This window comes from Xenopus laevis, chromosome 7L, assembly GCF_017654675.1.
Source record: "Xenopus laevis strain J_2021 chromosome 7L, Xenopus_laevis_v10.1, whole genome shotgun sequence".
Taxonomy (NCBI): Eukaryota; Metazoa; Chordata; class Amphibia; order Anura; family Pipidae; genus Xenopus; species Xenopus laevis.
This window is the reverse complement of record NC_054383.1, coordinates 15885151-15911773: the sequence shown is the minus strand read 5'-3', so window position 1 is coordinate 15911773 and position 26623 is coordinate 15885151. Positions and strand designations below refer to the sequence as shown.

At 36.9% G+C, this 26623-nt stretch overlaps 1 protein-coding gene across 1 annotated transcript in view; it reads right to left on the bottom strand.

Moving 5' to 3' along the window:
* Nucleotides 1-26623, bottom strand: part of LOC108696109 (serine/threonine-protein kinase 32C) — a 163766-nt gene that overhangs the window by 53319 nt on the left and 83824 nt on the right. The window contains exon 2 of the mRNA XM_018225162.2: nucleotides 22164-22219. Coding sequence (XP_018080651.2) covers nucleotides 22164-22219 — 56 coding nt within the window. The remainder of the gene's footprint in view (nucleotides 1-22163; nucleotides 22220-26623) is intronic.

The following is a 26623-nucleotide window of genomic DNA, read 5'->3' as shown; positions in this document are numbered from 1 at the left end:
GGTCTTTTAACTGTGATGTAGAGTGGGCGGGATCTGGGGTATCTGGGGTGGGGCTTGGGGGCCAGGGTGGGCGGTGCCCCAAAAATGTTGTTGTATGGGGCCCCGTCGATTATACTGTGCCGAAGGCAATTGATTAACGGTTGGAGTGCACTGCCCCTAGATCCAATTAGAACACCAACCCATATACCCACAGCCCATCCCCTCCTGGATCATGGATAGTTACCCTTATCTTACCCATTATCTTATGACAGATAATGACAAACTGATTATCTATTAGTATCTGTCCAGCCTGTGGACTGTATTGTTCAGCAATTAATTAGCGGTTGAAGAGCACTGCCACCAACCCTTTCACCCACAGAACATCCCCTCATGGATCGTTGATAGTTGCCCCTTATTCTAAATTTAATCCGGCACTCTGCCTAACCAGCACTAAAATTGCACCTGACGCGTTTCACCCGCAACTTCTGGTCTTTGACAACCGCTAATTAATTGCTGAACAGTACAATCCACAGGCGGGACAAATTGGAGTTACAGATTTAGGATTATTGGCTGCTGGTTGGAAGGAGTTAAGAGCTACAAATACTTCAAGTTAAGTTTACACTGTCAGCATGGAAGAAATCCATTTTTAATTCTTCAGCCCACACAGAAGTATAGAAATAGCTTTTGTAAACCTGTAGATTTTACTGTACACTGTAAATCCTGAGGGCTGCAACTTTCCCTCTGAGTGTCTTCATCTCACCGCTGAAGAGTAAAAAGTGTGTGGGAGTGGAGATGGGTAAAATTACTCTAAAATATGTTACTATCTTTATCTGTCAGACAAATTTCCAGGCACTAGAAAGACTAGATACCCAGGCTGAGCAGTGAGAAAATACTGTAAATATATAGTGATTGGGGGTTGGAGCTGAGGCCGGCCAATAGCCGTGAAGGAAACACAGGAAACAAAGAGCTTTTCAGCCAGGAGAAAAAAAATCATCTTCAGTTGAAGAGGGAACTCAAAGGAAGTTCACATTGATGTTATCTTTTGAAATAGTTTCATGCCCACAGGCTACATTAAGACACTAGTTTCAGTGGCATAACTAGATGTTACTGGGCCCCACAGCAAATTTATATTAGGCCCCCAAAACACTCCGAGGTTGTCCTGTTTTACCAATATATATTGAAATTGCTCATTAAGTAGGGCCGCATGGGGCCCCCTATACCACCTGTGCCCCCCTGCAGCCGCAGGGTCTGCTTCCTCTGTAGTTACGCCCCTGACTAGTTTGGATGAAATATCACCATGGTGTTTCCAGTGTCATTGCGACCTTACTTTAAGTTGCACTTTGAATAAACTTAAGTACAAGACGTGTCAATCATTTTTAGAGTGACGATTGTGGCACTTCTGGAGCAACCATTCAAAATGGCATTTGTTTTGAAACCAGGCACAAGTCCAGGGGACTGACTTAACTCTGTGTTGAGCTACCCCTTAGGTCCAGTATGGCAGTAGCCCCAGGGTTTCCCAGCATCAATAGATTAGAATTGTTTATCATTCATTAGAAGAGATATGAGATGAGGTGCTATATCTTCATATATAATAACAAGTTCCCAATGGGAAGCCTTCTACTGGTAGCCTCTTCAAACAAACTTTTTATCCCCTGATACCTCTAAGTAACTGTGCCAGTGCCCTGGTTCCAGCTTCAGCTCTCAAATGAACTGCTCTGTAGTAACTCCAATGCACATGAATGGTGTCAGACCATAGGGGTTGAAGATTTCATAAATATGGCACTTCATTCTGATATATAGGCATATTCACAGTAAGAACATAATTGAAATAATAATGGCAGTCTACTCTGAAAAAAATGAAGGAAATAATGAATTATTATGGAATATGTCTCTAGTCCTGGACTCTGGACCTAACCAGGAAAGAAAGATTACTACCACACTGTTTAGTTAGAGTCCTGAACGAGGACCTGTTTGGCATTCTGCGCTATCCTTCTAACCAGAGAAAGGCTGGTAAATCTTATCTAGAAAAGACTGAGTCATGAAGAAGAGCTCCCTCTACTGTTGGAGAATAAAGATGATTATAAAGACTGCAGTATGGCATTTTATTTTATTCTTTTAGATTTCTTTAGTTAATCTGGGTTATATATATACACACGTATATATATATAGAGAGAGAGAGAGAGAGAGAGAGAGAGAGAGAGAGAGAGAGAGAATTATTGTTGGAGAATAAAGATGATTATAAAGACTGCACTATAGCATTTTATTTTATTCTTTTATATTTCTGTAGTTAATCTGGGTTATAGAGAGAGAGAGAGAGAGAGAGAGAGAGAGAGAGAGAGAGAGAGAGAGAGAGAGAGAGAGAGAGAGAGAGCGAGAGAGAGAGAGAGAGAGAGAGAGAGAATTATTGTTGGAGAATAAAGATGATTATAAAGACTGCACTATGGCATTTTATTTTATACAGTACAGTGCTGCTTATATAGTAGGCAACTACTACATTCCCATTTATTTATTTTGCTATTTTTATTTTGAAATTTATTTCGAATTGTTGTTTGCATATATATATAGCACCTCATATAAATACTTAATTAACATATAACTAGGGATTTGTTCCATTTACTGGGAATTAGCAAAGGGCATGTGAGCCAAAAAAAAAAACAGCTAATTTAACATTTAATTGGCTTTATCTGCTGATACAGAGGAAATTACATTTTGTTTGATATCCAAGTCAACAAAAAACCCCATGAAGTCTAACGATATTTTTTTTCCATAACCAGCCAGAAGGTAGATCTGTACAGTTACATGAATCGGGTTTTGAGTTCAAAATGATCAGTCCCTGAGATCATAACCAGCCCTTGCATCAGTCTTCTCTCCAACTAAAAATGCTCGAGTGTTTATTGATAGAGAACAGCAGAGGTGTGAAGCCATGGTCCATGCCAACCACCAGCTGTCCAGAATCAGACAGGTCACTGAGCATACTGATCCCTGTGTGCTGCATTGTTACCAAACTCTCTGGAAAACATCAGATGATATTAAATCAACAGAAAAATGTTAAATATCCCTGATATACACAAACAAGTGATGCCGTCTATTTATAAGAAGGATCTAGACCTCATGCCCAGACTTTTATCATCATGAGGTCTAATTTATTGGTAGCCTAACTCACCTAATGAGTTGCAATGGAAAATGTAATTTCCTGCATTAAACTGAAAGAAAAGACACTCTTGCATTTGAATTAACAATGCAGATGTTCAGAAGTAACCAGAAGTACGGTTAGTGGAATGGTTTGAGGACAATGTCGCCCTGCTGTTATCTTAAGAAAATTATACCCCCGAACCATGTAGGTCTCTATAAAAATACAATGCATAAAACAGCTCATATAAATTAGGGATGCACCGAATCCACTATTTTGGATTCGGCTAAACCCCCGAATCCTTCGTGAAAGATTCGGACGAATACCGAACCGAATCCTAATTTGCATATGCAAATTATGGGTGGGAAGGGGAAAACATTTTTTACTTCCTTGTTTTCTGACAAAAAGTCACGTGATTTACCTCCCGCCCCTAATTTGAATATGCAAATTATGTTTCGGATTCGGTTCAGCTGGGCAGAAGGATTTGGCCGAATCCGAATCCTGCTGAAAAAGGCCGAATCCCGAACCAAATCCTGGATTCGGTGCATCCCTAATATAAATATAAATAGACCATTTTCATAAAAATATACTTTTTTAGTAGTATGTGCCATTGGGTAATCCTAAATAGAATATTGCCATTTTAAAGGGATTCTGTCATGATTTTTATGGTTTACTTTTTTTTCTAAATTAAACTGTTTACATTGCAAATTATTCACCATTTAAAATTGTTTTCTTTAACCAACAAATGTTGTAGCTCCCACCCTTCCCAGCTATAGTCAGGTGATCCCACTTGTGGCCAATAAAAGGGCAGCCAAGTTTGGGAGTTTTAACCTTGAAAGCAGCTAGTAAGTTGCAGGTAAAACTTAGTCCCTGTGTAAACAGGGCCGGATTTACATAGTGGGTGCCCCTAGGCCCACGGTGGTTCGTCGCCCCTGTCCCCTCCAGGCGGACAGGAGCAATGGGGATTGGTGCATGGGAAATTTAAAAAATGGTTGTATCTCCAGCGCATCCCCAGTGTTTTTGAACCAATGTGGGTGTGGTTGGGAAGCATGCCGCCCCCCTAAAATCCTACCGCCCTAGGCCCGGGCCTAGGTGGCCTTTCCCCAAATCCGGGCCTGTATGTAAAATGTATACTGAAGCAATAGAATTCTTAATGAATGAGATGAAAATTGAGCATAGGACTGGCCAGATATGGGATGACTTTGACGTAGTTGGCCAGCTGAAATATATTGCAATATATGGACAAACAATCCCTGTTTTGTTTAAAGGGTAAGCCCAGGGTGCACTGTCACGTGTCACTTGGGTCATGCCAAATGGAAAATAATGTTCCAACAATGCACAGGAGTAATGGGGCTGATCCCATAAGACTTATACTATGTACAGACAGATACCATAAATCAATGCCAACATAAAAATCTGCCTGTACTAAGCACAAGTCAGCAAGAAAATTAAAGGTTACATGTCCCTTTCATGCTTAAAGTAAGATCATTATCAATACTCACCAACAATTGGAAAAATCTGAATCAATGAATATAATGTTACGGTAAATACTGATACACAATACAATATAAAATGAAAGTCTAAATATAATTTTAAACACATTATGCATAGCTATTTGTGCTTTCTCTCATCCTTATAGGTTTCCCTCCATGAACAGTTAGAGGCCGGGTATTAAATAACAATGTCATCAATGCACTTTAGGAAACTGGTATTTAAGACGTCCATGTTGGTGCAGATCTGTCCGCATCCCTCACTTTGGTGGTTTGGAAGACTCAACAGTGTGTCTAGTAGTCACTGCTGTACAATTAGACCAGAGTACATTTAAATGACTCATTGAATAAATTATAGGTTAAGAATATTGACATCACATTGCAGCATTTATAAAGCCCCTACAGGGTAAAATAAAGTGACCCGACCTGGTTAAACTGATGGAACTTGTAACCTGCGGAGCTATTTAAAAAAAACTTATTTGAAACAGGTGTTCTAAAGTATCCAGCGTAAACATGGTGGGTCCTTAAAGGCAAAGTGCTTTTTTTTATCATCGTTCTTTTTCAGGGTTAAATAATGATGACATGTAAGTGCAGTTTTAATGTGGAATTTAAACTAACCTTTTTATCTCTTACACTGTAATGCTAAAACTAGAGATGTAAGGCTGGGTTGCACATAGTATGATCCGTTGTGAATGCTGCAAGATATCCGAGTGGTCTGGTTGCTGTGAGCAGGGTGAGGTCAGGTCTATAGACAAACCCCAGGGGGGCACTGCTGGATGGATGTGCAGTCTTACTTGAAGTCTATTAAGCTATGGGGCATGGAAAATGCTCTAAGCTGAAAATGCAGTATTTCCCAAAGACAAGGACAAGGATAGGACTTTTAATTATGACTTGCCTGCAGCCTGCTAAACATCTCATATTTCCCCTAAAGTTCATTTACTAGCATGTTTGCCTTTACACAAGAACAAGTGCTATTAAAGAAGCTGGCAGTAGGTTCATAGCTCCTAACCCTATATCCAATATTGTGTATCACTCATGCTCAAGGGGAAGTGCACCAAGTTAGAGAAACAAAAACGTTTGGAGGTCAGATAATAGGTAAGAATCAACTCTAGATGATAGCAGTGATGATAGATCTCCTATAGGGTTACAGACCAGACAGTGAAACTGGGCTTTGCAAATTCATGAAGGTCCCAATGAAAGGAGAATTAAACAAGATAGAAAGCAAAAGGAAGAACAGAACAGAAAGAATGAGAGGCTAGAAAAACAACAGAACAAGAAGGTTATCTGATTGGATTAGGAGAGAATTATAAGGGTTGTGGGAGACAAAAGAAACAAAAGGAAATCAAAATACCAATTGGAGATAGAGGAAAGTGGTAAACAGAAGACAATGGAAAAGGAAAAGGCAAAAGAGTGAAGGGTAAAGGGAAAAAGTGCTAAAGGATGGAGAGGAGAAGAAGAGTGGGAACAGTGGGAACATCAGATAGAACAAAATAAGATGAATGGAGAAAGAGAATGAGAGAAAATATGGGAAAATAGAAGAAGAAAAGAAAGTTTATAGGGGTTATTTACTAAAATCTGAATTTATCCCATATTTTATAAAAAAAAAAAAACAACCAAACTCCCATGCCCGATTTTATCTTATTTATTAAATAAAAAAAATATATAATCAGATCGCAAAAAATACAGATAAAATCGAGGGGAAAATTCGGATCATACAAATTTTTCAGGTCTTTTTCGCTCAATTTTTTTGAATTTTTGCTGGAAAACCCAGTAACAGTTGGATTTTTAAGCTAAACCCAGCACAAACCATGGTAAATTCAAATTGAGATCGGTGCCTCTCCCATTGACTTATACAGGGCCTCAACAGGTCTGAGATGGTGGATTTTTAGATTCGGGCATTTTGCAGCATCTGGGTTTAATAAATCACAAATCCACGAAACTTCAAATTTTCTAGTGAATTTTGAGTTTTAACCATTCGGACTTTAATAAATAACTCTCCTATGTGTAAGAGAAAAAGGAAATAAGAAAAGAAAGCTGAACAAATAATAGTAGAGGTGGGGAGAATATGGGAGAATGATGGGATGGATTGTTGATAAAGGTGAAGAAACAATGACAGAGAAGAAAAAAAGAGTGCCCCCCTAAACTATGCACTGTACACTAATATCAATTTACAAAAGGATTTCTTCTTTCCAACAGCAAACACATAGTTAAGTCCCAATATTTATTGTGCTACAAAAAGCCGATCTATCGTAGCTTGTAAAATGGACAATTATCACCCTGGGCCAGCTGCAAGCGGTTACACATTCCAACAAGCCATTACTTTGTTGACGTACGTGTGTAGTTCATTTCTGTTTTGTATGTCAATGGCCCAAATAACATAGATAGAAATCAAACAGTTCAGAGTATAATGCCTGTTTTACTGGGATATACAAGCCAATCTCTAAACAGAATATTAAGCAAAAGAAGCTATTTTGGAACAAGACGGTGCTGGGGAGTCGATGGGCTGACAGACGTATAAAGAACAAAGAAAGGGGATGCAGTTCGCATCTGAGCTCACCCGGGTTTATCTGTGTCCATCCAGTCGCAGCCTTCACGAGTTGCCGGTTACTTCATACCGGTTTCCACTCCTATAATCATCGTATCCCCGTGTTTGCGGCGCTGATCCTGGACAAAACTCGGACAGCAGTGTTGAATACAAAATTCAGGCTTTATTCCTTACACACAGAATAGTGATTAAGCGGTGGGTAGGTGTACACGCTGACTTACGCGTTTCTTGCCGGATCCACCGGCACTTCCTCAGAGTCAGTGAGTATCACGTGACTCTAGAATTAAATAGCAATAGTTTCTGACATCAGTGCTCTAATACACAGGTGCGATCTAATTAATCAACAACAACCAATGTGCAAATATTCATATGTAACTTCATATTGTGTCATTATTAAAAAGCTTAAAAACATAACTCGATATCTATATTCTTCATATTATTTGTGCAATGTGCCATATTCGACAATAAATATATATGTCATATTACAATAATTAATCAAATTCATATATTGTGCAGCCATTAAGTTTTTTACAATCGTGTTATTTATATATAAAGCCTGTTATTTAAATTACCCATTTAGGTTCACACCAATGGTTTTGAAGTGATTTTATAAAAACATTAATAAGACATATATGAGCATTTAAAACGATATCTTTTCTCTTTAGAAGACTGGTTAAATAATTCTTATACAATTGTGTCAATTCATGTTTCATTTCATATATTATGACAGTATGTTTCAATTTGTAACCAGTTACAACTTCTAAACTGTTGCATTCTGTCTAGTGTCATGTTTATTTTGGCAGGTATAATATAATAAATGGTATTAATCTGTTCGTATTTTTCACTATTATTGTGTATTATTATATTTCAATCAATTTCATATTTCATAGTAAGATATTATTTTTTGCATTTTTTAAAGTTTTTTTCACCCTTTTTAAATATATAATGAAATGTTTATAATTATTATATAATATAATATCACAGATTAATATCCACAACAGGTATGATTTATTTATTTGTATATATTAAATATAATTAACTCATTTCTCATCACGCATTTGCTATAATATATTTTAATTTAGCTTTATGAAATATAGCCTAATCTCATTATACGGTATATCTAAAAGCTATATTCAGTTCTATATGGGTATATTTTTAGATTTGAAATTCCAGTAACATTTTATTTCTATACTTTATCTGTTTCTTATAATCATTGAATTTATTTTAATCATTGTTTCACCCCTTATTTTTCTCACATACACTTTCGGCTGTCTGTTATTCATCATGTTGGTTCATAAGCTTCAAAGTTTATTGTATAGGCGTCCAAATTATCTTAAGAAGTATTTTATATCTGCTTCTTTATTAAGACCTTTGGGTTTAACTGTTTTCAGTGTCAATATCCAATAGAATTCTTTCTTAGAAAGTATCTCCTCTATATCTCCTTTCCTCTTACTAGATCTAATCACTTCTATCACTTGAAATGTTATATAATGTTCATTGGCCTGATGTTTTTCTATTACATGTTCTGCTACTGCAGATGAAATGTCTCTTCTATTAATACATGCTAGATGCTCTAAAACTCTATCTTTAAATCTTCTGGTAGTTTTACCTACATATTGTTGTCCACATTTACATGTGGCTAGATATATCACATTCACAGTTCTGCAATTAGCATACATCCTGTTTTTATAAAGTTTGTTTGTATTCATACTTATAAATCGATCTGACCTATTGATGAACCGGCAACATTTGCATATGTTAGCTCCACATTTGTAAGTACCCAAAGTTTTCATCCAATTCTCCTTACTTTCTTTTTGATATCTGGTAACATGCTAGGTACTAATTTATCTCTCAGATTTGGGCAGCGTCTATATACTATCTGTGGTTTTTTCAATTGTATGGACGATAGAATGGGATCTCTCTGAAGTAATGACCAATGTTTATAAATTATTTTCTGTATTTGTTTTGCCTCCATACTATATGTAGTTATAAATCTTGTCCTTCCATCTTTTTGTTGTGATCTAGGATGCTCAGGTGTCTTAAGTAAGTCTGCTCTATTTTTCCTAATCGCATTTTCATAAGCTTTTTTGACACAATCAGTTTCATACCCCCTAGATATAAGTCTGTCCCATAATTCCATAGATCTTTGGTGAAAGGTGTCCCAAGTGGCACAGTTACGCCTTAGTCGGATAAACTGGCCAGTCGGTACACCTCTCAGCAAAGGTTCAGGATGGCTACTTTTTCTGTGTAGCAGTGAATTCCTACTAATGGACTTTCGGTATACATCTGTAAGGATATGTGAATTCTCAATTTTAAATTGTATGTCAAGAAAATCCATTGTCAGTTTGTCCCTCTTATATGTAAAACATATATTGTTGTTGTTGTCATTACAATATTGTACAAATTTCTCTAGAAGTTGGTCATTTCCCTCCCAAATTATAATCAAATCATCGATGTAGCGATGGTAACTTTTAATGTTTTTCCTATAGGGGTTATTATCTGTAAGGATGTAATATGTCTCAAACCACCCCATAAAGAGGTTGGCATATGATGGGGCAAATTTTGCCCCCATCGCTGTGCCACGCCTCTGTAAATAATATTGCCCTTCAAACATAAAGTAATTATGTCTTAACAGATAGTCCACTGCATCAACTATATATTGGTTCTGTTCAGGTGTGTAAAATTTCAATTCTCTTAGCCAAAACTGTAAAGCATGTATCCCATTATGATGAAGTATCGATGAATATAATGCTGAAACATCCATTGTGACCCAGGTATAATTTTCCTTCCAATCAACATCTTTTAATTTGCTTATTGCATCTCCACTATCTCTCAAATATGAAGGTAAACCAACTACCATTGGTTGTATCAGTTTATCAACATATTCGCTCAACTTTTCATTGAGAGATCCAATGCCTGCAATTATTGGACGTCCCTGGGGTCTATGCAAATCCTTGTGTACTTTGGGAAAGGCATGAAAGATAGGAATTTTGGGGCATTCTACTCTTAAGTATTGCAATTCATTATCATTGAGTATGCCCTCATTTCTACCATACTGTAAAAAATCAAACAGTTTTTTTTGAAAAAGTGTTGTAGGGTCACTATCCAATTTACCATAATTGTCAGGATCATCAAGTTGTCGTTTTATGTCAGATATATAATATTCTCGGTTCAAGATGACTATAGAGCCCCCTTTGTCAGACTTCCTTATTACTATATTATCATTCGTTCTTAAAGATTCTATTGCTTGGTATTCTTGTTTATCTAAATTATTCATATTAGAAATTTTGTGTTTATCAAATAATGTATGCAAATCTGTGACTACCAAGTCATAGAATCTTTCCACGAACGGTCCCTGATGTGTTGTAGGGTTAAAATGTGATTTCACTTTTAGGTCCGTATGTATTATTTTAGTATTAGAGTTACTTTCTGTTTCCTCCATTAATTGAATAGCATCTATTATATTATCTGTATTTAATCGGTCTATAACCTCTAATACATCTTGTGTTAGGAAGTCTGTTTCAACATTTACAGGTAGTTGGTGTTCAGTATGTCTATTTTGTATATGAAAGAACCTTTTTAATGCTAGGGTTCTCACCAACATATTTATATCCATGATAGAGTCTGTTAAGGAAAAATGATTAGAGGGACAGAATGTTAGACCTTTGTTCAATACTTTTAGTTCATTTGTAGTAAGTTCATAGTCTGATAAATTAATTACCAAATCTTCTTGTATGTCTTTGTCTCTTCTTATCTGTATTTCTTGTTGGTCTTCGTTCTTGTGATTTTTGTTTTCATATTCTTTTCTGATTTTTCTTCTTCCTCTCTTGCCTCTTTTTCTTTTCTTGTTGTCTTGGTTCCGTGTGTCATCTTCTGTGTTTCTTCTTCCTGGATATCTTCCAGGTCGCTCCCGGATGTCGCTAAAAAAGAAACACTTGCAGAGGTATTATCTGAGTCATCATTATCATCATGCTCTCTCATATTACCCTTATAGGGGGATTTGTAGGGGCCCCGGGTTTTTATGGCTGGTTTTAATCTCTCCCATCTGCCTTTCTGTGGATTTAATTTCATCCCCCACGAAAAAACCCTGTTTTGTTCATAGTCAGCTTTATCTCGTAGAAATTTTTTCTGTTTCGTGTCCATAATTTTTTTCTCCAGATTTTCTACATCACTTTCAATTCTTTTACTATATTTCTCATAGTCAAGAGCATCTTTGTATGATTCCAAATTCTTATATAATTCTAATATTTCCAAGTGTATTCTATCTTGTTCTTTGTCATATTTGTTAATTAGTATGTCCATCAGTTTGAACGAACAATCAGCCAAAGCAGTATACCAAGCATCCATTAGTGTTTTATCTTGTATCTCAAAGGCTGGGAACTTCTTTATGCGCAATCCTCTAGGGATCCGTTTTGCTTCGATATAGTTTTGTAAGGTGACTTGTTCCCATCCTAATTTTAGATCCTTGGTTTTCATTTTTTGTAATTTTTTAAAAAGCGTATGCATCTCTGTGGACGATTTGCCATTCTGAGATGAAGTTTGGGGTTCCACAATATTACTTGAATCAGTATGTTCAGAAAAGATAAAGCGTGCTTTTTCCCTTCTTGCTGCTTTAACCTGTTGTGAATTCCCCTGCTCTTTTCGTATTTCTTGTGTAACCCCCACCGCTGCACTCCTGTGTGTATTATCTGCCATGATTAGAGGAGTCTCAGTTTAACAATGTCCAGTGCCGTATATTACTTCTCATTAATAGAGTTTCATTCGGCCTATAATAGTACTCCAATCTTTCCTGGGGTCTCTAGTTACGTAAACCGCTCCCTTAAAGTATGTATGAACATTCAACAGAACAAAGAAAGGGGATGCAGTTCGCATCTGAGCTCACCCGGGTTTATCTGTGTCCATCCAGTCGCAGCCTTCACGAGTTGCCGGTTACTTCATACCGGTTTCCACTCCTATAATCATCGTATCCCCGTGTTTGCGGCGCTGATCCTGGACAAAACTCGGACAGCAGTGTTGAATACAAAATTCAGGCTTTATTCCTTACACACAGAATAGTGATTAAGCGGTGGGTAGGTGTACACGCTGACTTACGCGTTTCTTGCCGGATCCACCGGCACTTCCTCAGAGTCAGTGAGTATCACGTGACTCTAGAATTAAATAGCAATAGTTTCTGACATCAGTGCTCTAATACACAGGTGCGATCTAATTAATCAACAACAACCAATGTGCAAATATTCATATGTAACTTCATATTGTGTCATTATTAAAAAGCTTAAAAACATAACTCGATATCTATATTCTTCATATTATTTGTGCAATGTGCCATATTCGACAATAAATATATATGTCATATTACAATAATTAATCAAATTCATATATTGTGCAGCCATTAAGTTTTTTACAATCGTGTTATTTATATATAAAGCCTGTTATTTAAATTACCCATTAAGGTTCACACCAATGGTTTTGAAGTGATTTTATAAAAACATTAATAAGACATATATGAGCATTTAAAACGATATCTTTTCTCTTTAGAAGACTGGTTAAATAATTCTTATACAATTGTGTCAATTCATGTTTCATTTCATATATTATGACAGTATGTTTCAATTTGTAACCAGTTACAACTTCTAAACTGTTGCATTCTGTCTAGTGTCATGTTTATTTTGGCAGGTATAATATAATAAATGGTATTAATCTGTTCGTATTTTTCACTATTATTGTGTATTATTATATTTCAATCAATTTCATATTTCATAGTAAGATATTATTTTTTGCATTTTTTAAAGTTTTTTTCACCCTTTTTAAATATATAATGAAATGTTTATAATTATTATATAATATAATATCACAGATTAATATCCACAACAGGTATGATTTATTTATTTGTATATATTAAATATAATTAACTCATTTCTCATCACGCATTTGCTATAATATATTTTAATTTAGCTTTATGAAATATAGCCTAATCTAAAAATATACCCATATAGAACTGAATATAGCTTTTAGATATACCGTATAATGAGATTAGGCTATATTTCATAAAGCTAAATTAAAATATATTATAGCAAATGCGTGATGAGAAATGAGTTAATTATATTTAATATATACAAATAAATAAATCATACCTGTTGTGGATATTAATCTGTGATATTATATTATATAATAATTATAAACATTTCATTATATATTTAAAAAGGGTGAAAAAAACTTTTAAAAAATGCAAAAAATAATATCTTACTATGAAATATGAAATTGATTGAAATATAATAATACACAATAATAGTGAAAAATACGAACAGATTAATACCATTTATTATATTATACCTGCCAAAATAAACATGACACTAGACAGAATGCAACAGTTTAGAAGTTGTAACTGGTTACAAATTGAAACATACTGTCATAATATATGAAATGAAACATGAATTGACACAATTGTATAAGAATTATTTAACCAGTCTTCTAAAGAGAAAAGATATCGTTTTAAATGCTCATATATGTCTTATTAATGTTTTTATAAAATCACTTCAAAACCATTGGTGTGAACCTAAATGGGTAATTTAAATAACAGGCTTTATATATAAATAACACGATTGTAAAAAACTTAATGGCTGCACAATATATGAATTTGATTAATTATTGTAATATGACATATATATTTATTGTCGAATATGGCACATTGCACAAATAATATGAAGAATATAGATATCGAGTTATGTTTTTAAGCTTTTTAATAATGACACAATATGAAGTTACATATGAATATTTGCACATTGGTTGTTGTTGATTAATTAGATCGCACCTGTGTATTAGAGCACTGATGTCAGAAACTATTGCTATTTAATTCTAGAGTCACGTGATACTCACTGACTCTGAGGAAGTGCCGGTGGATCCGGCAAGAAACGCGTAAGTCAGCGTGTACACCTACCCACCGCTTAATCACTATTCTGTGTGTAAGGAATAAAGCCTGAATTTTGTATTCAACACTGCTGTCCGAGTTTTGTCCAGGATCAGCGCCGCAAACACGGGGATACGATGATTATAGGAGTGGAAACCGGTATGAAGTAACCGGCAACTCGTGAAGGCTGCGACTGGATGGACACAGATAAACCCGGGTGAGCTCAGATGCGAACTGCATCCCCTTTCTTTGTTCTGTTGAATGTTCATACATACTTTAAGGGAGCGGTTTACGTAACTAGAGACCCCAGGAAAGATTGGAGTACTATTATAGGCCGAATGAAACTCTATTAATGAGAAGTAATATACGGCACTGGACATTGTTAAACTGAGACTCCTCTAATCATGGCAGATAATACACACAGGAGTGCAGCGGTGGGGGTTACACAAGAAATACGAAAAGAGCAGGGGAATTCACAACAGGTTAAAGCAGCAAGAAGGGAAAAAGCACGCTTTATCTTTTCTGAACATACTGATTCAAGTAATATTGTGGAACCCCAAACTTCATCTCAGAATGGCAAATCGTCCACAGAGATGCATACGCTTTTTAAAAATTACAAAAAATGAAAACCAAGGATCTAAAATTAGGATGGGAACAAGTCACCTTACAAAACTATATCGAAGCAAAACGGATCCCTAGAGGATTGCGCATAAAGAAGTTCCCAGCCTTTGAGATACAAGATAAAACACTAATGGATGCTTGGTATACTGCTTTGGCTGATTGTTCGTTCAAACTGATGGACATACTAATTAACAAATATGACAAAGAACAAGATAGAATACACTTGGAAATATTAGAATTATATAAGAATTTGGAATCATACAAAGATGCTCTTGACTATGAGAAATATAGTAAAAGAATTGAAAGTGATGTAGAAAATCTGGAGAAAAAAATTATGGACACGAAACAGAAAAAATTTCTACGAGATAAAGCTGACTATGAACAAAACAGGGTTTTTTCGTGGGGGATGAAATTAAATCCACAGAAAGGCAGATGGGAGAGATTAAAACCAGCCATAAAAACCCGGGGCCCCTACAAATCCCCCTATAAGGGTAATATGAGAGAGCATGATGATAATGATGACTCAGATAATACCTCTGCAAGTGTTTCTTTTTTAGCGACATCCGGGAGCGACCTGGAAGATATCCAGGAAGAAGAAACACAGAAGATGACACACGGAACCAAGACAACAAGAAAAGAAAAAGAGGCAAGAGAGGAAGAAGAAAAATCAGAAAAGAATATGAAAACAAAAATCACAAGAACGAAGACCAACAAGAAATACAGATAAGAAGAGACAAAGACATACAAGAAGATTTGGTAATTAATTTATCAGACTATGAACTTACTACAAATGAACTAAAAGTATTGAACAAAGGTCTAACATTCTGTCCCTCTAATCATTTTTCCTTAACAGACTCTATCATGGATATAAATATGTTGGTGAGAACCCTAGCATTAAAAAGGTTCTTTCATATACAAAATAGACATACTGAACACCAACTACCTGTAAATGTTGAAACAGACTTCCTAACACAAGATGTATTAGAGGTTATAGACCGATTAAATACAGATAATATAATAGATGCTATTCAATTAATGGAGGAAACAGAAAGTAACTCTAATACTAAAATAATACATACGGACCTAAAAGTGAAATCACATTTTAACCCTACAACACATCAGGGACCGTTCGTGGAAAGATTCTATGACTTGGTAGTCACAGATTTGCATACATTATTTGATAAACACAAAATTTCTAATATGAATAATTTAGATAAACAAGAATACCAAGCAATAGAATCTTTAAGAACGAATGATAATATAGTAATAAGGAAGTCTGACAAAGGGGGCTCTATAGTCATCTTGAACCGAGAATATTATATATCTGACATAAAACGACAACTTGATGATCCTGACAATTATGGTAAATTGGATAGTGACCCTACAACACTTTTTCAAAAAAAACTGTTTGATTTTTTACAGTATGGTAGAAATGAGGGCATACTCAATGATAATGAATTGCAATACTTAAGAGTAGAATGCCCCAAAATTCCTATCTTTCATGCCTTTCCCAAAGTACACAAGGATTTGCATAGACCCCAGGGACGTCCAATAATTGCAGGCATTGGATCTCTCAATGAAAAGTTGAGCGAATATGTTGATAAACTGATACAACCAATGGTAGTTGGTTTACCTTCATATTTGAGAGATAGTGGAGATGCAATAAGCAAATTAAAAGATGTTGATTGGAAGGAAAATTATACCTGGGTCACAATGGATGTTTCAGCATTATATTCATCGATACTTCATCATAATGGGATACATGCTTTACAGTTTTGGCTAAGAGAATTGAAATTTTACACACCTGAACAGAACCAATATATAGTTGATGCAGTGGACTATCTGTTAAGACATAATTACTTTATGTTTGAAGGGCAATATTATTTACAGAGGCGTGGCACAGCGATGGGGGCAAAATTTGCCCCATCATATGCCAACCTCTTTATGGGGTGGTTTGAGACATATTACATCCTTACAGATAATAACCCCTATAGGAAAAACATTAAAAGTTACCATCGCTACATCGATGATTTGATTATAATTTGGGAGGGAAATGACCAACTTCTAGAGAAATTTGTACAATATTGTAATGACAACAACAACAATATATGTTTTACATATAAGAGGGACAAACTGACAATGGATTTTCTTGACATACAATTTAAAATTGAGAATTCACATATCCTTACAGATGTATACCGAAAGTCCATTAGTAGGAATTCACTGCTACACAGAAAAAGTAGCCATCCTGAACCTTTGCTGAGAGGTGTACCGACTGGCCAGTTTATCCGACTAAGGCGTAACTGTGCCACTTGGGACACCTTTCACCAAAGATGTATGGAATTATGGGACAGACTTATATCTAGGGGGTATGAAACTGATTGTGTCAAAAAAGCTTATGAAAATGCGATTAGGAAAAATAGAGCAGACTTACTTAAGACACCTGAGCATCCTAGATCACAACAAAAAGATGGAAGGACAAGATTTATAACTACATATAGTATGGAGGCAAAACAAATACAGAAAATAATTTATAAACATTGGTCATTACTTCAGAGAGATCCCATTCTATCGTCCATACAATTGAAAAAACCACAGATAGTATATAGACGCTGCCCAAATCTGAGAGATAAATTAGTACCTAGCATGTTACCAGATATCAAAAAAGAAAGTAAGGAGAATTGGATGAAAACTTTGGGTACTTACAAATGTGGAGCTAACATATGCAAATGTTGCCGGTTCATCAATAGGTCAGATCGATTTATAAGTATGAATACAAACAAACTTTATAAAAACAGGATGTATGCTAATTGCAGAACTGTGAATGTGATATATCTAGCCACATGTAAATGTGGACAACAATATGTAGGTAAAACTACCAGAAGATTTAAAGATAGAGTTTTAGAGCATCTAGCATGTATTAATAGAAGAGACATTTCATCTGCAGTAGCAGAACATGTAATAGAAAAACATCAGGCCAATGAACATTATATAACATTTCAAGTGATAGAAGTGATTAGATCTAGTAAGAGGAAAGGAGATATAGAGGAGATACTTTCTAAGAAAGAATTCTATTGGATATTGACACTGAAAACAGTTAAACCCAAAGGTCTTAATAAAGAAGCAGATATAAAATACTTCTTAAGATAATTTGGACGCCTATACAATAAACTTTGAAGCTTATGAACCAACATGATGAATAACAGACAGCCGAAAGTGTATGTGAGAAAAATAAGGGGTGAAACAATGATTAAAATAAATTCAATGATTATAAGAAACAGATAAAGTATAGAAATAAAATGTTACTGGAATTTCAAATCTAAAAATATACCCATATAGAACTGAATATAGCTTTTAGATATACCGTATAATGAGATTAGGCTATATTTCATAAAGCTAAATTAAAATATATTATAGCAAATGCGTGATGAGAAATGAGTTAATTATATTTAATATATACAAATAAATAAATCATACCTGTTGTGGATATTAATCTGTGATATTATATTATATAATAATTATAAACATTTCATTATATATTTAAAAAGGGTGAAAAAAACTTTTAAAAAATGCAAAAAATAATATCTTACTATGAAATATGAAATTGATTGAAATATAATAATACACAATAATAGTGAAAAATACGAACAGATTAATACCATTTATTATATTATACCTGCCAAAATAAACATGACACTAGACAGAATGCAACAGTTTAGAAGTTGTAACTGGTTACAAATTGAAACATACTGTCATAATATATGAAATGAAACATGAATTGACACAATTGTATAAGAATTATTTAACCAGTCTTCTAAAGAGAAAAGATATCGTTTTAAATGCTCATATATGTCTTATTAATGTTTTTATAAAATCACTTCAAAACCATTGGTGTGAACCTAAATGGGTAATTTAAATAACAGGCTTTATATATAAATAACACGATTGTAAAAAACTTAATGGCTGCACAATATATGAATTTGATTAATTATTGTAATATGACATATATATTTATTGTCGAATATGGCACATTGCACAAATAATATGAAGAATATAGATATCGAGTTATGTTTTTAAGCTTTTTAATAATGACACAATATGAAGTTACATATGAATATTTGCACATTGGTTGTTGTTGATTAATTAGATCGCACCTGTGTATTAGAGCACTGATGTCAGAAACTATTGCTATTTAATTCTAGAGTCACGTGATACTCACTGACTCTGAGGAAGTGCCGGTGGATCCGGCAAGAAACGCGTAAGTCAGCGTGTACACCTACCCACCGCTTAATCACTATTCTGTGTGTAAGGAATAAAGCCTGAATTTTGTATTCAACACTGCTGTCCGAGTTTTGTCCAGGATCAGCGCCGCAAACACGGGGATACGATGATTATAGACGTATAAAGAACCCTGAAGGCTTAGTGCACAGGTTTTCAGCAGTTCCCTTCAGGCACAAACCTCATATGCTGGAAATGAAGGATATTCTTACTTATATAAATATAAATAAGATATATATATAGAGAGAGAGAAAGCACTCTCAGCAAACAAATTCATAACAATGGTCCACGGATTTTTATTATTCCACACCCAGAGTGGAGGGGCCCAGGAAAGAGGGGGCCCGACTTAAGCTGGCCATAGACGCAAAGATCCGATCGTACGAATCGTGGATTCGTACGATTTTCGGACCATGTGTGGAGAGTCCCGACATTTTTCGTCCGTCGGAGATCGGTCGTTTGGTCGATCGGACAGGTTAGAAAATTTCTGTCGCCTGCCGATAATATCTCTGCGTGTATTGCCAATCGAACGATTTTCAGTGGGAGACTGTCACTAGTGTTGTCAGACATAAGTATCGTACGATTGCTGTCAGGGGCAGGACATTGGCTGATCTGTTCTTATTTGATCGGAATGGTAAAGACTTTGATCTGAATGGTTAGTGGAGGGTCGGGAGATGGGAAAGTCCGATCGTACGTTGATTAGTACGATCGGATCTTTGCGTCTATGGCCAGCTTAAGGGTTCTGCTTCCTCTATAGTTCTAAGAAATCTCCTTTCCCCTAACAAACTCTTACCAACTCTGGCGTGAGCGGGTGGGTGGAAGATGGTTGGGTAGGGGCTGCTGCCTGAAGATTTTTTTGCATGGGGAACTAAACGCAGTTGCTACATTGCTGATGTTAACCAAAAATATATGGCCACTCCATCTAAAAATGACATGTCATCAGTTGAAACATTCAACACTGAGTTTCAGATTGTCTTCACAAACATTTTCAGGACAGAAACTATTCGTCGGGAGAAAATGGTTTTATGGGTATCAGTGGGAACAACTCAAACACCACCCTGTGTAAGTGCCAAGCGTTTTTGATGCCGGCGTCTCGTTTTTGATGCCGGCGCCCGTTTTTTATACACCGAATTTTCGCGGCATTTCGCGAATTAATTCGCTGGCGGCAAATCGCGCAAATTCCCCGAATTAATTCGCCCATCACTAATTATAAATGGTATTTCACCATCTCGTACCCTGACTGAAAAGTCTGGTAATAGAACACTGCTTACCTGAGTGCGTAATTGCAATGGTAACGTGTGGTATAGAACAATAATGGTCTGGAGCTGTTGTTGGTTTGGGCTAAGGCACCTGGTTCCAAACCTGAAGACAACTGTGTACAATAACATTCTAGGTAATTCTGTGCTTCCAACTTTGTGGCAACATTTTTGGGCAGGCTCTTTTCAGCTGTTTCAGTACAATAATGTCCCTTACATAAAGTGAGGTCTGTACAGAGCTGGGAGTGGAAGAACCTGAGAGAGCCCTGACCTCAACCCAACTGAACATTTGTGGGATGAACTGAAACACAGGCAGAGAGTTACGTCTGATTCCCAACATCAGTGTCAGTGTAAAGGTGGCCATACACAATAAGATCTGCTCGTTTGGCAAGTTTGCCAAACGAGTGGATCTTAAAGGGATTATGTCATGATTTTTATGATATTGTTTTATTTTCTAAATTAAACTGCAAATAATACACTCTGCACTATAAAATTTCATTCCTGAACCAAGTGTATTTTTTAGTTGTAATATTGGTGTGTAGGTGCATCTCAGATCATTTTGCCTGGTCATGTGCTTTCAGAAAGAGCCAGCACTTTAGGATGGAACTGCTTTCTGGCAGGCTGTTGTTTCTCCTACTCAATGTAACTGAATGAGTCGCAGTGGGACCTGGATTTTACTATTGAGTGCTGTTCTTAGATCTACCAGGCAGCTGTTATCTTGTGTTAGGGAGCTGTTACCTGGTTACCTTCCCATTGTTCTGTTGTTAGGCTGCTGGGGGGAAAGGGAGGGGGTGATATCACTACAACTTGCAGTACTGCAGTAAAGAGTGACTGAAGTTTATCAGAGCACAAGTCACATGACTGGGGCAGCTGGGAAACTGACAATATGTCTAGCCCCATTTTCAGATTTCAAAATTAAATATAAAAAAATCTGTTTGCTCTTTTGAGAAATGGATTTTAGTGCAGTGCTGGAGCAGCACTATTAACTGATGTGTTTTGGAAAAAAAAAAATTCCCATGAAGGTATCCCTTTAACCTGATATGCCCACCAAAGGCAGGGTGATAGTGGGCTAATCTGAGAGTTCGACCCTAGGGCCAAATGATCGAAAACCAATGAAGAAAATGGCCTGGAACACTAAGAAAATTCAAACCTGGCTGATTGATATCTGGCCAATTTTTGGCATGATATTGATCAGGGTGACCCATCGGAACGCCCCATACACAAGCAGATAAGCTACCGAATTGGTCTAAAGGATCGGCATCAGCAACTTTAATGTTGGGCAGGCAGATACTTTTGGCTATATACAGTATTAATTCATCATTATGGCTTACTGGGCTAGGTAAAACTATGTAGTAACACAACTTCAATCTCTAATAGCAAACACCAAAAAAAAAAAAAAGAGTCCTGTGTGGGTCCAGTTGTGCAGACCCATGCCCAACCCAGACCCACTTACTCAGAACCCAACTTGGATCCGCTGGCTCAATGGCCATCTATTTAGGGCACTGTCTCCACTGCTGGACCGGCCCACACTGCCTTTAACTTTAGCCTGACCTGGGACCTGCCCCCCCCCCCGCTCTTTTTCTTTAAACTCACAAGAGCATGCAGCGAGGGAGGGGGGTTGTGGTGAGGCCCATCTGAAGATTATTTTGTCAATTGGTACCCAGGCAGGATACTTGCAGACCACCCGAATGGTCAGGAAACTGGGCTCTTTCTGCCCAAAACCTGACCACTTTGCTGGTATTCCAGCCCAATGCAGGACTCTACTCCAAGTAACTTGAATGTGCCAGAGTAGGTCCTGGGGCTCATTAACTAATAACAGACAACATTGCCACAGTTGTAGTAAGCCATAAAGACCAATATATATTTTTTCTTGCACATTGACAGCCCATAATAAACTAGTCTCGCTCTTTCCATTCTGATGATCATACTTAAATTCATAAAAAATAAATATATAAAGTCCTACCTTGCCAAAGCTGCCTTTGCCAATCGCTCGTAGAATCTGAAAGTGATCCAGGTTCACTGGAAGAGAATAAAGTTTTGTTTAATCAAAAAACTATTATCTTAACCAGTAAATGCATTAAATATTGTGATACAGACCGCTTTGTGGTTGGTCTAAATCAGTGGTGGACAGGCATTTTGGATTCAAGCCCCTTTGGCCTCATAGTAATATCAAGTTTATCACTGTGGAATAGTGCGACTGAGTTTTATGTGATTGACCCTTTTGACTCTTATTGCTCCATCCCATGGTGGGTGGGGATTTTAGGATTGCAGGTGAGAGAGCATGAGATTCTATGTATGCATTTTTCCCAGTGAGCCCCCTATCTTGGATGGACTGTGTTCTCAAGGTAGCCTTGGTCACTAGTATCCTGTCCATGAGGTAGAGCCACCTGCTTGGCTATAAGAGCAGTTCTTTGTTTTTCTGTGCTGTGGAGCAATATCTCTATGCCAGGGATACCCATCCTTTTGAACGTGTGAACAACATTCAGAAGTAAAAGGAGTTGGGGAGCAACACTAGCATGAAAAATGTTCTTGGGGTGCCAAATAAGTTTTGTGATTGGCCATTTGGTAGCATCTATGTGGATTGTCAATCTACAGTACATGATGCTCTGTTTGACAGTATACAACCAAAACTGACCTCCAAGCCTGGAATTCAAAAATAAGCACCTGCTTTGAGGCCACTGGGAGCAACATCCAAGGGGTTGGTGAGGAACATGTTGCTCATGAGCTACTGGTTGGGGATCACTGACTCTCTCTTAACTGATCTGTAGGTGACACATTCATTGCTTTGGGCCCTCCTATGCAAGCGAACCTATCTTTTTAGAAGTTCACCACTCCACATGGGCACTTGGGAAATATATATAGCACTACCAAACACTGCTTTGATATCATGTAACTTTTTCCCCATAATTCAATAGGAAATCTTCAGAAGATTTTGCATGGAGGCCCAGTAGATAGTACTTTTGCCTTGCAGAGCTGGGGTCCTGAGTTTGGGAATTATCTGCAAGGAGATTGCATGTTCTACATGGGCTTCTTCTGCCTACTCTCATGTCCTTCCACACTACAGTCAGGTTATAGGTAATCCTGTTGTGTGAATGTGATAGGAACCTTAGATTGTAAGCTCCAATGGGACAGAAACTGATGTGAATAATAAACAATAAAGATAATAATAACACTTTACTGGTGGCTAAGTAAGCATATATAAATACCCCTGAGAATACTGGACAGTACATTTATTGAAGGCCCTCTATATATATATCAGGCTGGTTGGCATTAAACAGGATCCTCTGTTTTGGAAGCACCAAGGTCTCACAAAATGTATTGTATGAGCTCATGCAAGGGTAGAGTTTTCTATACACCAACATCAGGAATCTCTGCTACCTGCTTCTGTGATAAATGAGCCCCAGAGGGAAGAATGTGCAAGTCAGCATATTTTTCAGAAGAAACTAATCCATGTAATATCCATTGTTTTTAGTTTATAGTTAACAATAGGCTCCAATTAGGAGCAAACCATTATTACATGTAAGTGTGAGTGCTACAAATGACTTCCTTCCCCAAAGTAGCCGACAATTTAAGGGCACAGAGATCCATACAAAACGGCCCAGATCTTAATGACCTTTCTGAGTGCATTACCAGCATAAAGGAGAAGACTAGCAATGATTAATGACCCCAGAAGTGCTGAGCTAAGCACATTTGTACATGATTATACATCAAAGTATGATCACGTCCATTATATAAAATAAATATCACATATCCATGGAGAATTATACTTACTGAAGCAGAAACATCTTACTTGGGAACAACACAAACTAGTCTCTATTACTCTTTCCACAACAGATGTGGTGATGAATGTAAGTCGTTACAAAATATCAGTCTACAGCAGGCAGAAAAATTAAAGGAACACTAACACCAAAAAATTAAAGTGTTTTGAAGTAATGAAAATATCAAGTAGTGTTGCCCTGCACGGGTAAAACTGATCTGTTTGCTTCAGAAACACTATTATAGTTCCTATGAAGTAGTGTTTTTTTCATGTTACTGTTCCTTTAAGTAATGCATGTAGGAGGGCTAGAGATACCAATTCCTTTCTCTGTGTTACTCAGGGAGTAGGGAGTGATATTCTGAGACAATTTGCAATTGGTTTTCATTTTTTATTATTTGTGGTTTTTGAGTTATTTAGCTTTTTATTCAGCAGCTCTCCAGTTTGCAATTTCATCAATGTTGTTGTTAGGGTTCAAATTACCCTAGCAACCATGCAGTGATTTGAATAAGAGACTCTCTATCACTCTCTACATCATACTAAAAGTTGACTTGAAGGTGAACAACCCCTTTAAATAAACCCAATAGGCTGCTTTTGCTTCCAATAAGGATTAATTATATCTTAGCTGGGATCAAGTACAAGCTACTGTTTTATTATAACATAGAACAATGAAATAATGTTTAAACATTTGGATAAAATGGGAAACGGCCATCCTGTAATTCAGAGCTTTCTGGATAACAGGTTTTTGGATACCTATAGTTCAACTACTTCCCTTGATAGTATTAGACAGGGCACCAGCAACAGAGTGCAAGGCCCCTTATAGTTGCTCCACCTAATCTCTCTTTCCTTGAGCTTGAAAGCATGAATACCAACGCTGGCAAATAAAACCCAGTCTCTTTAATGCAGTCTCTGGATTTTCTTCTAACTACCTTCAGCCTGACTCTTACTCCTAGAGTGAGGTGTAATAAGATCTAACTCCACACTTTCTTCTACTACCGAGGCCTCCTCCCTCAGGCTCTCCAGCAACATCCACTCCTACAGCAAGTGGAGGGCTCAAAGAGACAGAACCACATGGTGATAACTCCCTCTTCCTAAATCTCAAGAGGCCCAACCCTATTTTGGATGAACCCTTTGGTGGGAGTAAAGGTGAGCAAACTGATGCCCTCCTATAAATACAACCAGAAGGTACAATAGATTACATACTCTGAGGTAGAAGACATTTTGGGCCAGATTTACTAAAGGGCGAAGTGACTAACGTTGGCGAAGATTCGCCAGTGTTACCGTTTTCAGGGACTTCGCTGATTCACAAGTGGGAGCAGGCGTTACTTAGCTAGCGAAGGAGATAGACGCTAGCGGTGATTCACACTCTATCGCCAGGCAAATTTTCGCTCTGGCAAATGGACGTTACTCCGCAAATTCACTAAGATGCGGATTTTACTGAACGTTACCTCTGAGTGCATAGATCTTCCTTTAGTGGAAAATAATGATGGGCGAATTTATTCGCCTGGCGGTAATTCGCGGCAAATTTGGCCAATTCGCCGCCGGCGAAAAAATTTGTGAAACGGCCAAAAAATGCTCGGCGTTGTCAAAATCGGACGCCGGCCCCGCTTAGCGAATTTTTTGCAGTTTTGCAAATTTCGTGCGAAATTCGCTAATTTTTCGGCGAAGCGAAACGGCGCAAATTCGCCCATCACTAGTGGAAAGAGTTTCTAAGTCCAAAAAACCTTAGCGTCTTTTCCTTTTTACAGAGTGTTAGCCTGCTAAAGTCCTTGAAATTGTTTTTGGGTAACTGGGTTCCCCCATACATTTTCTAACATATGGAACATTATACACTGGGCTCATGTGTAGGGCATTATAATAACATCTCTATTTTCTTTATTAAGGTTTCCTGGAATTGTGTAATGTAATGTATTTGCTGCAACATATACGTCCATTCAACTTTAAATTTCCCGCCATATGCAAATTATCCTGAGCGAAGACCTCTAACGAAGTTGCGCTAGGCAAAATTGAACGCTAACGCATCATCGATTTGATTTGCTCGCATTGCCGAAGTAACGCTAGCGAAAATTTGCACCCTGGGCGCAACTTTACATTTTAGTAAATTACCATTGTTTAAGCGAATTTTCGCCTGGCGAAGTGTTGCGATGGCTTTGAAGCCGTCGCCGGCGAATTTTTGGCGCTTAGTAAATCTACCCCTTTAAGTTGGCATCTCCTTTATCGCAGTCATAGTACATTATTTCTATGTATTAAGGTTTATTTTCCTCTAGCTCTGGTACATTTCACCTTTTTTTTTGCAAATGAATACACTCAAAATAGAATCGTGCTCCCGTAAAATCATAAAAGAGAAAATGCAACAACTTAAAGTGTTTTGTGATTAAACATTAAAAGCTTTTCTATTCTACCCTTTCTATTGCAAGCTGCTGTTTATTAGTAAGATGTGGATCAAGTAATAATCCATTTGTTTGTATTATAAACCTCAGTGTGGTACATCTGGTTGCGCTTTCTCGCCCATAACCCTTTTTGTTTTAAACCTTGTGTTTTTTGTTTTTTTTAGGTAGAATGGGTTTCCCACACAAAACCCTAGCTGTCTCGAGCTTGAATTTTGTTTTCACGATCTGCAACAGTTTAATCACACTGTTCAGTCTTGTTTCTCTGAGATGGTCTTTGTG